Below are 13,236 nucleotides of genomic sequence, written 5' to 3'. Positions count from 1 at the left end.
AGCAGCATCGTCGCTATTAAGAGCATACCAACCTGATGGAGGGTGAGTCCAAGTTATTAATTTCTCCTCCTTTGAATTGATCCCATCCATGGCCTCCATCTCATCATGTAAGCTCCTCCAAGTTTCATAAAAAACGAATTTCTAGAAAAGTTTCAATGTCCATTGGAACTTCATTCCCACGCCTAAAAACATACATATTTCTCCAACGCCACAACCACCATATGATAATCGCAAAAAATGTCGACCAAGTCTCAGTTTCATTATTTTCGATGTTATTGTAAAGCCAATTCTTTAGATCACCTTAGAAAAAAATCGGAACACTCTTAGCAGCAGGATAATCATGCAGATGGTGCAGGATTGATTGTTCAAGTCACCAGAAATAAAGCATTTAGGGTCATCAGTAAGCCTATTAGGCTTATAGCGGCTTACATTCCTCATTAGTCGATCATGGCAAGCTAGCAGGGGCGGATCCAGCGTGGGTTCAGTGGGTTCAACTGAACCCACGTGGATCTGCGAAAGAAGTTGAAATAAGGAAAAACCTAAAACACGTTTATAAGCTAAAGCGCCCAAATAATTTTAATGATAGGCAATTGGCTTAGTGGCATCGCGTGAAATAGAAAGCCTTACCCTATCTTAGGTCGCGGGATCGAATCGCGGCTAGTTGTAATTTTTTAATTTTTTTTCCCTTCCCTTCGGTTTTTATTATGACAAGTTTACAACTTTGTTTTAATTTTTTGTTTTATTTTTCTTCCATTTTCCAGATTTTGCTCTTCACAAATACTCCCACCCAAGTTCCACCAAGTACTAATATACTGATTGGGAAACAAATTTAATTCAATTCCCCATTTCTTCCAATATACTTGTTTAAATAATCAATTAATCATAGTATTAATAATTTATTAGCCAAATTATATTACAAATACCTTATTATTGATGAGTCGTTAATCATTAATGTCATTAATAATTTATTAGGCAAACCACTACAAATGTTTTTAACGCCTTTAAATATAAGTATTTTAATAGTAAATTTTTGCCGCACGCTTCGTGTGCAAATAAGACTAGCTTTTGTTATATGTTTAAATAAGTTCGAACCCACGTGGTTCAATTCCTAGATCTGCCACTGCTAGCTAGCCACATAAAGGCTCTAATACGCTGTTGAACCGGGGCCTTCTAAATGATACTACAAATATGATCTTCAAGCTTACTTGTTTCAGCCTTCCTCAAAATCTGAATTATAGATTTTATTCAAAATTTGCCTTTGGGGACCGTCATCCTAATATAACAAATCCTCAACAACAAGCTCCTTCACTACTTCATGGGTTTGGATAAGTTCGAGAGCCTCTTCATCAAGATATGGGATGAATAAATCTGACTTCCAACTGGCCCGAACTTCCCACATTTCATTAACTGTAGTGCCATCTAAGTCACTTGGTGGGGGTTGATCAATAGCACGATCTATCAAAGGACATCCGAGAGCCATTTATGGTCCAAAATAAAGTTATGACACCATTACCCATATCACTCTAGATACCTTCATAGATTAAGCTTGCACTCTCAGAAATACCACTCCAAATATTCGAAGCACCCTTCTTAGACTCAAACATATCCGCATCACAACGACCTTTGCAATATTTTGATATTAAGACTCTTGACCATCATGAGTTGGGTTCAGTGAGTCGCCTCCAACCAAGTTTAGCCAAAAAGGTTGTATTAGCTTGTTTGGCCGATGCAAACCCCAGTCTTCCATGTGTCTTTGGGCTTATAAAGAGTGTTAATTTTTCTTGTATCTTCATCCCCTCCCCACACAAATCTTATTGTTTTTCCTTTTTTTTCTTCACAAATAGGTCTAGGAATTTTTGTTGTCTGCATTGATTAGTAAGGGAGGAAACTGTATACTTAGCCGATGTTATTCTTCCCGCAAGGGAAAGATACTTGGTCACAAATAATGTAACACCCTAATAATTCTCTCTTTTCAAAAATACTTTTCAAATATAAAACTTAGAGAATCATCAAAGTATTATCACTCGTGTGATGACGTATCGACTTATTCAGAATTTTGCAGCAGAAAACATAATAACTAACTTTAGAATTGAAATATAAATAACAACAAAGTAAACTTCAAAAGTCAACCAATAACGTCAATGTTAAAATGAAACCAAACCAACTATAAAGTATATAAACTAAAGTACGATAAATAAATAATAAACTACACAAGCTCTCCATTCCCGAACCCAATGATGCATCACCTTCAAACCATTAGATGACAATGCACTAGAGAGTCTGCTCACCAAGAACGAATCATCACAAGATCAATAAGGCAAAGCCATGATCAACACACACAAACAAAAGCACGTAATCAGCAAAGCTGAGTACTACATAATAAATAAATAAACAATCCTAACATGATACTAATAAATAGTAAACAAGGATAAATAATAACATAATAACTTGCAGATAACTTTTACTGAACTAAACTTTAACAATATTCTTATTACTTTAATTGGAATATTCACTGGACCGAGTTGTCTAACTAAAACCAACCTTCCCTTTGGAAGACGAAATACGGGCGCGGCTCCGTATTCCCATGACTTACGATACTGAGGAACCTTTTAAATAAAAATAGGAACGGTGATCAATCTGATCCCAGAAAAAGCCATAGCACAGAAACCATGTATCCCAACTCCTATTTGTCCAATATTTCAGATGTGCACCAGTCTAAAGCTTATTAGTATCCAAGTTTCACTTTACGTAAGTTACCATTTATTACTTGTTATGACACACAAGCAACACAGATAATACATGATCAAACAATCACAAATTTTATTTTTGCCTTAGGATTAGATAAGTGATCACACAACTTACAACCCAAGATTAATTCCTTTTTTAATCCAACCTTCCTTATTTGTTGAACCTAGCCAACAACCAACTAGCCTTTCAAATGTATAAGAATATCAACTTACCAAATAAGGCCTTCCGTCCTCATAGAGTAGTGAAATAATAATAAAAAAGAACAACATGATTCAATCATGATCCATACCAACATATATATTAATTCCCCCATGTGAATTAATAAAATAAAGTTCCCAACCAACATGCTTACATCAATCCTCCATATAAACATGAGATAAATCTCATAATATCAATCTCATAATTAGCATGTTCGCACAATGGCATAAAACATGTAAAATCCAACATAATAGCAATCATATATGAACTCAACATAGTTTCTATACATGATACTACATAACTTTCCTTCTTAAAATCATGATACTACATCAATCAACACATAGGTATCTACGTAACTTGTGTAAACAAACTGATAGGCCACTTTAACAGTCTTCAAAGTCGCCTAGAGAGAATTCTCCGCCTAAAACAACCAAATTAAATTCATAATCAATACTCAAATTAAATAATTTCCAGCAACTTTGAAATATTTTTTCCATCTATAAAAATATTTAAAAGTTTCCATTATTAAAACTTCAATTACTAACACTTCCTAGCATATTACTTTTATACTAGTTATAAAAATCTTTAAAACTCCATCAATAATATCATTTTTAAAATTTCAGCAACATATAATCTATTAAAACTCCCTTTAAACATGCTTAAACATACTTAAACTTATAAGGATAATCAATTCCATAGTTTATAACATACTACTATGATTTCCCAATCTTTAACATCCTAAATATTTATGCTTTGATAATTAAAACTCCAATTTAAACATAATAAATAAATCTGAATTTTTATTTCTTCAATACATAAATTATATAATTTTATATTCATAATCAAATCATCAAACTAAAGTTTTTAAACATAATTAAACTAAAAACAAATCTTAAAAACACAATCTTTAAATAAAACTTGAGGAGGAAGAAAGGTAATCAAACCAAAACAAAGGAAGAGAAGAACAAAGGTTGCCGGCAGTGGTGATGTGACAGTAGGTGGCGGCAGTCGCGGTGGTTTGATTGAGGAGAGGAGATTACTTGTTGAAGAAGAAAGCATTACTTGGGATGGAAGAAAGAAGAAAACCGTGAGAGAGAAAGAGGGAGAAGGGTGCCAGTTTTGTGTATGTGGAGTGAAGAGAGAGAAAATCATGTGTGGAGAAAAATTATGGGTTTAATGAATTCATATATGTGTTTTCCTTGTGGGCTTAGGAAAAGGTAATTAAGCTTAAATAGATTTTAATGATGAGTAAAATTGATGTTTGGATTTCCTAACAGAACTAGAGGCCTTTTACTAATTGAAATAGTGTTTGGGTCCCTCAAGCCCATTTAGACTCCTTTTTTTTCAAATCCAAAAAGTATTTCAAATGTTTTCAAAGCATGCCTCAACAAAATATTTTAACTTCTTTAAATCCTTAAATAATTATTTGACTTTCGAATAGTCAACCTTAAAGAAATAAATTATTTTAATACTAAATTATATTTAAATATAAATATATATACTAAAATATATTTATAAAATTCATAAATTTATGAGAGAAATTACACATAAATGATTAAATGTTTCACAGAAAACACGACTAGAAAAAGTAGGCATCCCCAAGGAAACCTCTAAATTATCCATCGCTAAAATTCCCAAATTAAAGAGTCACAAATTTCAACTTGTATGTTGCGTGGAGGTAACATTTTTTGGAGAAGTAGACCGTTGACTTAGGCAAACTGATTTTTTTTACCTCGTAGCTTTACAAAAACATTTGTAGCACATCTTGCATGACATTAGCTTGCTCAATGCTTGCTTCCGAAAATAAAATTATATCCTCAAATTAGAGATTGGAAAGAAGATGACTATTCCAACTTGCTTGTATTGATTTCCAGCGTTGAGCAACGATAGCTTCCTCAATAGTTTGATACAATCGTTCCACACACATCATAGACAAATATGGTGATAATGGGTCTCCTTGCAAAATCCCACGACTAGGTTTAAAGCTGGAGGAAGGTTCACCATTCCAAAGTACTTGATCGAAGTGGAGAAGTACTCACACATTCCATAATAGTGTCAATCAAAAGAAGAAGGAGGTTCTTTTGACTTAAAGTATCACGAATAAACTTCCAACACAAGAGATCATACACTTTTTAAAACTAACAAAAGTAGAAAAAACATCAAATGACACAAAAAAAGATCTGATTTATCCTAAACTGGATCAGTTATGCTCAACTTATCCGGTTGGAAAAAGCCCGAATATCAATTAAGTTGATTGGGCTTTTGTTAAAAACAAGGTTCCCTCGCTGACTCACAAACAGATCCGGTTGGAAAAAGCCCGGATTAGTTTGGGCTGGACTTTTATTTAAAAGCACGAACCCCAAAGCCCCCTTAGGGTTTCGCATGCCCATTTTCCCTTTATCTCCCTCAGCCCTCACTCCAGTACTCTATCTCCTCTCTCCTATCTTAACGCACAAACCATAAACCATAAAAGACCACCGCATAAACCACCAGATCTCTAAGCCTTAATTAAATCATTCTTCATGTTTTTTGATCTTTCATTCAATGCACTCAACTGACCGTCACGAATGGCCACCATATCTTTAAACCCTAACTCACCACCCCAGTCCCAAACCCTCCTCTCTCATCCACCAGCGAAGCGAAGAAACGTGAAGAAAGTCCCAACCCTCATCTCTCCTCTCTAATCGGCAGCGGAGTAGCAGAAAAATGTGAATTGAAGAAAGAAGCGCGAGGAGAAGGTTAGACTGAAATTAGAATTTCGTTTATTTCCTTTTTTGTAATTAGGCTTTCGATTAATCTTTTCTATCTTGTAATTTTTCGTAGTTTTTTTTTTCATTTCTTTTCATTTCATTTTCGTAATTTGATAATTTTTTGTTTAGGGTTTATTTATAATTTAATGCCTTTTTCCTTTTCTGTATTTTTCTCGTTTTCTAATTTTCGTTTTCTTTTTCTCTATTTTTACTTTGTTCCTTTTTATTGCACTGAATCTGCGTTTTTTTTTTGTAATTTTTAACGTGTTATGTACTATAATTTAGTTCCTTTTTTCATTTTTTTTGGACAATTTTTTGTATTTATGTATAATACTTGTGTTATTGTTGAATTCTAAACTTGTCCAAAATGTCTTATGATTTAATTGCTAATTGTTGATACACTAGAAAGTTATCATTCTATATAGTTACTTTCGTATTTTGTTCCATTTAGACTTCTATATTTTCTGGACATTTGTCCTTTTGTGAAGTAAGGTTTTTATTTCAATTCAGACTTGCACCTCACTGATCAGGTTTAAGTGGAAAATTGGGTCAATTAACTACAATAACTAATCTAGTTGGGTGAAATTGTCCTCATTCTCTAGATTATCTACTTTAGGCAGTTTAGTGATAAATGTATCATTCAAGTACTCTGGTAACCCTTTCCCCTCAAGAGAATGAATCACTGCTTTAAAATAATCTCATTAACTAACTCCGAATTTTTTAAACGAATAATGCTTGAAATCCATCTGGTTCAGGCATTTTGAGAGCCCCCATTGAACACACCACCTCTTCAATTTCTTTTTTTTTTGGCAATTCAAAGTTGTTATTGATAACCAAAAAAATAGGGGTTACAACCAAAGTGAAAGGAGCAACAGGCTGCCTCCAGACACCAGACAAATAATCTAAGTCAACAGTAGCCTATGCCTATCATTTTCATTACAATTGCAAGCTACTTTAAACAAGACTTCCTTAACTACAGCAATAGGACTTAGATTAGTACCCTTAAAGTGTTTACAATTCCTCTGGATCCAAATAGCATACAGACACTCAGTATAAAGCATCACATACAATATGTCTTTACTTCTTTTACTCCTAGCTTTCTGCACAGTCTTCCTTAATTCACCCCCAGCAGTGCTCTCAGGAGACATCCCAATCACTTGTATAACAGCAGTCCAAACTGACTTGCTGTAATCACAATAAAAAATAGATGCTGCACACTTTCATTTTGGACTCCACATATCTTGCAAAGAGTACTGCACTCTCTGTTCCATTTGCTCACTCTGTCTGCAGTTGCTAATCTGTTCAATAGGGCCAGCCATAAAATAAATTTGCTTTTAGGCGTGGCTTGATTGTTACAAGTAAGTCTTCTCCAGCTCACTTTCTCAAAGTTCTCCTGCATCAGTTTATAAGTTCTTTTTATACTGAATTTTTGTAAACTACTCACCACTTCCCAGCCACTAATATCCCTCAGCAGCTCCCTAGTGTCTAAAATTTTCCTCAATAACCAAGAAGTGTTACTCTGATCTTGACAGTAACACTCTCAATGGATCCCCTCTTGATATAGTAAGCATGTACCCTGCGCACCCATAGCTTGTCCTGCTCAAATGATAGTGCCCATAGTTGCTTTAACAGAGCAGCTTTATTCCATAGGTTCATGTTGATAACATTTAGACCCCCTGTGACCTTAGGCTGCTGAATACAAGACCAAGCCACTGGAGCTTTGTTTGATTCTATGCCCCCAGTCCACAAAAACTTCCTACAAATACTCTCCACAGCTTTAATCAACTTTTTTGGGAGGGGAAAGATTTGCCCCCAATAATTTTGCATACTACCAAGAATGGTCTTCACTAACTGAAGTCTGCCTGCATATGACAACAGATGCATCATCCAGCTTTGAGCTCTGGCTGTGATCCTTTCAATCAGTGGTTTACACTGAGTGAATGAAAGTTTTTTTGCTTCCAATGGAACCCCTAAGTATCTGAATGGAAGATTCCCAATAGGCATGTTAATTTTTCCAGCAATCTGATGAGCCTCCTCCTGATGAACCCCAGAGAAATATATACAACTCTTCTCATTGCTAGCTTCTAACCCAGAAGCTCTTGAAAACTTTTGAAAAGCCTCCATAATTTTCTCAACTGAACTGCTATCAGCTCTTACAAACATAAGCAAGTCATCTGCAAGCATTAGATGTGTGAGACCAATCCTTTCACACTTTGGATGAAAGTTAAAATCAGGGTTTTTACTCATATCACTCAAACATCTACTTAAGTATTCCATACTTAAGGCAAAAGGAAAAGGGGATAGGGGGTCCCCTTGTCTTAAACCTTTCCTTGCATTGAAAGGTTTTGTAGGGATCCCATTCAATAGGATAGAGTAAGATACTGATTGCACACAAGCCATTATCCATTGAGAGAATCTTACTGGAAACCCTAACTCCTGCAACATACTTTCAAGAAACACCCACTCAACTGAATCGTAGGCTTTCTTTATATCCACCTTGACTACACATCTAGGAGACATGTGACTCCTATTATACCCTCTTATATTATCCACAATTTGTCTTCCTGGGATGAAACCTGTTTGAGAACAGCTAACAACTGTGGTAATAACTTTCTGCAGCCTATGAGTCAAGATTTTTGAGATCAGTTTGTAGATAAATGTACAGCAGGCAATAGGCCTATAATCTTTGGCATACAAAGCATTATCTTTCTTGGGTATTAAAGTGATAGCTGTACAGTTAAGTGGTTGATGAATGAAAGCTTGCTCAAAAAATTCAAACACTGCATCATATATATCCTTTTTAATTATATGCCAGGTTTTCTTAAAGAAAACTCCATTAAACCCATCCAAACCTGGGGCTTTTGCATCATCTATGTCATTAAGAGCAGCATCTATTTCTTCAGTAGTTACCTGCTTAATAAGAGAATTACTTTCATCTGGAGTCAGCTCTTGACCCAAGGAGGCTGTTATAGAAGCTTGTGATTTCCCCCTGAATTTCATCTTCCTTAGTTAACTTCTCACCCTGCTCATTATACAACACTGCTATTTTGTTTCTTGCATTCCTCACTTTAACTGCACTGAAGAAGAATTTGGAGTTAGAATCTCCCAATGAAATCCACTGAATTCTAGATTTCTGCTTCAATATGCTTTCTTCAATACTTGACCATTTCCTGAGTTGCTCAATAACCAGTTTTTCCTCCTGTTGCCTTTCAGCTACATACTCAAGGTCAGGCAAAGTTTGCAATTCAGCCAGCTTCTTCCTTAGATCTTCAACTTTAACATGAGCCTTAGAGAAGCTTTTCCTATGAAAGCTTTTCAAAGCAGTCTTCACAGCTTTTAGCTTGACCCACACACTTTTCATTTTATGATGACTATAAGTAGACTGCCAGGCCTCTTGGACCACTGCTAGGAATCCTTCTTGATCAGCTAGGAAGTTCATAAAACGAAAAGGTTTCCCTTTGTGAACTTGACCCTCTTCAGTATCAAATAACAGTGATGTATGATCAGAAATACTAGGCTCAAGATAATGAATCACCACCTCAGAGAACTGATTGATCCATTCCATATTCACAATAGCTCTGTCAATTCTACTAGACACTCTCTCAACACCAATCCCCTTATTATTCCAAGAATAAAAGTGACCACCAGTGGGAGCTTCCAACAGTTGATTATCGATCATGAAATTATTAAAATCAACAGTTTCAGCTTTAGACACATCAACTCCATTCATTCTATCCACACTATTACACACAACATTAAAGTCCCCAATCATGATACTAGGTTGACTTTGATCAGAAATAAAACTTGTCATTTCAGACCACATAGACTTCCTATCAGCAACTGAGTGCAGACCATATACTGCTATCATATGAAATTTAAACATCCCAGCTCCATCATGCACCTCAGCAATGATCATCTGTTCTGAAACAGAAAGAATATCAACTTTAGCTTCACCTGCAATCCAACCTAACCAAATTCTCCCTTTATTTGAATACTCATAATTACTAATCCATTTCCACTCCTTCCCAAATTTTTTCTGAATTTTGCTGCTGTTGTGTACTCTAACTCTGGTTTTCAGTAAAGCACAAATGTTCACCTTATGAGACCTGAGGAAATGTTTAATTTCCTTCACCTTCAGGGGATCATTCATTCCCCTGACATTCCATGTTGAGACTATCATCAGGATAAATAGGGATTAGGTCCCCTAGCACCCCCAGGAATCCCTGAGCCAAATTGTAGTTGAACTCCACTCTGCATCACACTCTTGCCCTTATCTTTATGCTTCCTTGTTACTATCTTCCATGCTCCCTCTTCTGGATCTTTTTCTTGAGCAGTACTTGGGGTAGCAATAGGAGTAGCAGTATCCCCTACCATTGTTTCTTCCACTCTACTCTCAACTTCATCTTGCTTCCTAGGAGCACCTTCTTCATGAGAGGGAAGACTAGTTATCTCCTTATTCATAGGAGCTTGTACCTGATTAGTCTTTTGCTTTATCACCCATCACTGCACCACCTTTTCAGGCCCCTTCACTTGACTTTGATTACCACAATTGTGCCCCACCTTCTGACATTTCTTACAGAAAGGAGGAAGCCAATCAAAGCTCACCTTTTGCTTGAAAACAACCCCATAAGGATCCTCAACTTCTATCTCCTTCACCAAGTCTTGTGTCACATCTATTTCAATTAACACTCTAGCAAATGAAACTCTTAAACACTTGCTTGTACACTCATCTGCATACAAAGGCACTCCCAAAACACTTCCTATCCTACTAAGAGAATCCTCCCCCCAGCACTTTAGGGGTAGATTTGGGAACTTCACCCATATAGGAATCACTTTCAGTATTTCTTCATGAAAATTGAAATTTGCACTCCAATTTTTGATAATCATAGGCTTACCATAAAATAAGTGAGGTCCAGAGTACAAAATTTTATCCCTCTCCTCCCTGTTATTAAGTTTAACAAGGAAAAACCCTTCTTCATGCTTATATATCTTTGGTTCCTCCAGTAAACTCCAGTTAGCAGCCACATATTGGTTAATAGCTGATAGGGTAGGGTTCTGACCAACCACATATACAACAACTGCATTTTGCCAACATTCCCCCATTTTTTCTACTTCTCCTTTATCTAGCTTAGCAACCCTACTACCATCCTACTAGAAGGTCAAGAAAGCGCAACCCAATCTGAATGGAGTAATTTTGGAAAAATGCCACAAGGAATATAATATATTCCATCATCCTCTTCTTCTGTAAACAAAGTTGAAAAATAATTCACAATTTCCATGAAGGATCAATATCCTCATGAGACTGAATAAGGTGACCTAAAAGTTGCTATATAATATATTTTACAATTGGTTTTTCGCTGAACAATAGGTGAATTTAATGTCAAAATGGACCAACAATTGATATCAGCCGATAGCAAATGAATCTTTAAGAAGCATTGTGCTTGATCTTGTAGAAATATTGATGACCAATATTACATTCCTATAATGTAAACATGCCTAATATTGTGTTTGATGGATAACAAAAGATCGTTATAGATTGTGGTTATGATCATGATGGAGAAAGGCAAAAAAGTAACCAAATCATAATTTTTATCTTCTTACTTTTTACTCCCATGAAATTGAGAAAACTCATACATTTGTCTAAATTAACATCATCACCATGACAATGGAAGTAAATAACTGTACGCGTTACCAAAGGAATATTACCACAATTTCAGTCCCCCTTTTATGTACAAAGCTTCAAAAAATCTGCATTTTCTCTCTCTACCACGCTGATCAGCTTTAGCTTCCTTGTACCTTCCTCCAACTACACCATGTACGATGGTGGTTGTTGTTGAAATAAAATACAAAGTAAAATTAGTGTAACCACCATTTTAATAAAATACAAAGTAAAATTAATTGAATTTAAAAATAATCATTTTGTCGTTTGGAGAATTAAAGAAGTTCAAATAGAAAATACATACAAACTTCAAAACTGAAAGTAGTCGTAGAAATTTATGTTCATTGTCGTTGTTAGTCTAACCACCATTTTAATAAAATACCAAGTAAAATTAATTGAATTTAAAAATAATCATTTTGGCTTTTGGAGAATTAAAGAAGTTCAAATAGAAAATTCGTACAAACTTCAAAACTGAAAGTAGTCTTAGAAACTTATGTTCATTATGGTCTGTTGTTCTCAATTTTCATTTTTTTTGAAAATAAAAAATAGAAATATAAAAAACAAGAAAAAAATGTTTTCAATTTTCAAAGTAAGCATAATTAGTGTGTTATCACTTATTCATATTCATTATACAACCTATATCATAAATCTTATTACAAATCTTACAACCAAAATTTAAAAACTAAAAATAATATCTACCTAACCTTAAACTCCGCAACAATTGCGAAAGCTACTTTAATTTATTTTGAGCCCCTTAGAAGCTATGTGCCCTAAAGTTTATGATAAAGAATATATGTAAATATTTCTCTTCATAGGTTTAGGACATATATTTTGTAAATATTTCCTATATTATTGTCATGTTTTCTAACACAATTAGGACTGACCCTTTGTAACCCTATATATTATGATCAATAGCAATCTCTTCACTCAAGGAGATTCTCATAATCCAACATTGTATCAAAGCCTAGGTTTATAATTTAACCTATTTTTTTCTCTCTCCTTGTGCGTCATTCTTCTGCTATCTCATCTGGTTTTTCGGTGCGACCATTAATACATCCTTGGGATATGTTCTTCCTCTTCATTAAGCTACTATTTTTTATTCATTCTTCAAAGCAATCTCCTTGCATTAACTTGAGTGTGATGATCATGAGTGATAACCCCAAGCCCAGTGATGCTCCTACGCAGCCATCCAACCCTACACCCACTTTTCACCCTGTCTTAGGTCTCACCAACATCAAAACTCACATTACCTTCGTCTTGGATATGGAAAACGTTCAATACTCAAACTGGGTTGAACTTTTTGAAAATTATGCCCTTGTTTATAATGTCCTTGATCATATAAACACATCAATACCTCGTCCCTCTGATATTAATGAATCCATGTGGAAACGCCTTGACGGAGTTGTGAAACAATGGATATATTGCACAATTTCAATCGACCTTCTTCAAACATTCTCATGAAGGACTCTACTGCTTTAGAAACATGGACTCGCTTTCAAGATATTTTCCAGGATAACAAGAACTCGAGGGCTATTTATCTCGAAAATATTTTCACTTATGTAAGTATTGAACAATTTCCTAATGCTACTACATACTGTCAAAGATTAAAGAGTTTAGGTGATTAGTTGGCTATTCGGTGGCCGATCAACAAATGGTGATTTGTCTTGTCTACGGGCTACATTATTCTGATTTTGACACAGTGGCCACTATTATCCAGTAATTCGAGGCTCTCCCCACCTTTGCCAAGGCTCAGTCTATGCTCTTGATTGATGTGATTCGTCGCTCCAACGCCAACAATACCTCTCAAACCTCCTTTGTCGCTGAATCTCCTTCATTTGCCCATGCTCTACCATCTCACTTTCACCATGTTGCCTCCAACAC

At 35.3% G+C, this 13,236-nt stretch overlaps 1 protein-coding gene across 1 annotated transcript; it reads right to left on the bottom strand.

The window, feature by feature from the left end:
• Positions 1-10,196: 10,196 nt before the first annotated feature.
• Positions 10,197-10,799, bottom strand: LOC104884282 (uncharacterized). The gene has a single exon (XM_010668904.1). It carries the CDS (start codon positions 10,797-10,799, stop codon positions 10,197-10,199), a length of 603 nt encoding a protein of 200 aa, XP_010667206.1.
• Positions 10,800-13,236: the final 2,437 nt, after the last annotated feature.

This window comes from Beta vulgaris, chromosome 3 (genome assembly GCF_026745355.1).
Source record: "Beta vulgaris subsp. vulgaris cultivar EL10 chromosome 3, EL10.2, whole genome shotgun sequence".
Lineage (NCBI taxonomy): Eukaryota > Viridiplantae > Streptophyta > Magnoliopsida > Caryophyllales > Amaranthaceae > Beta > Beta vulgaris.
This window is presented reverse-complemented; position numbering and strand designations above follow the sequence as displayed.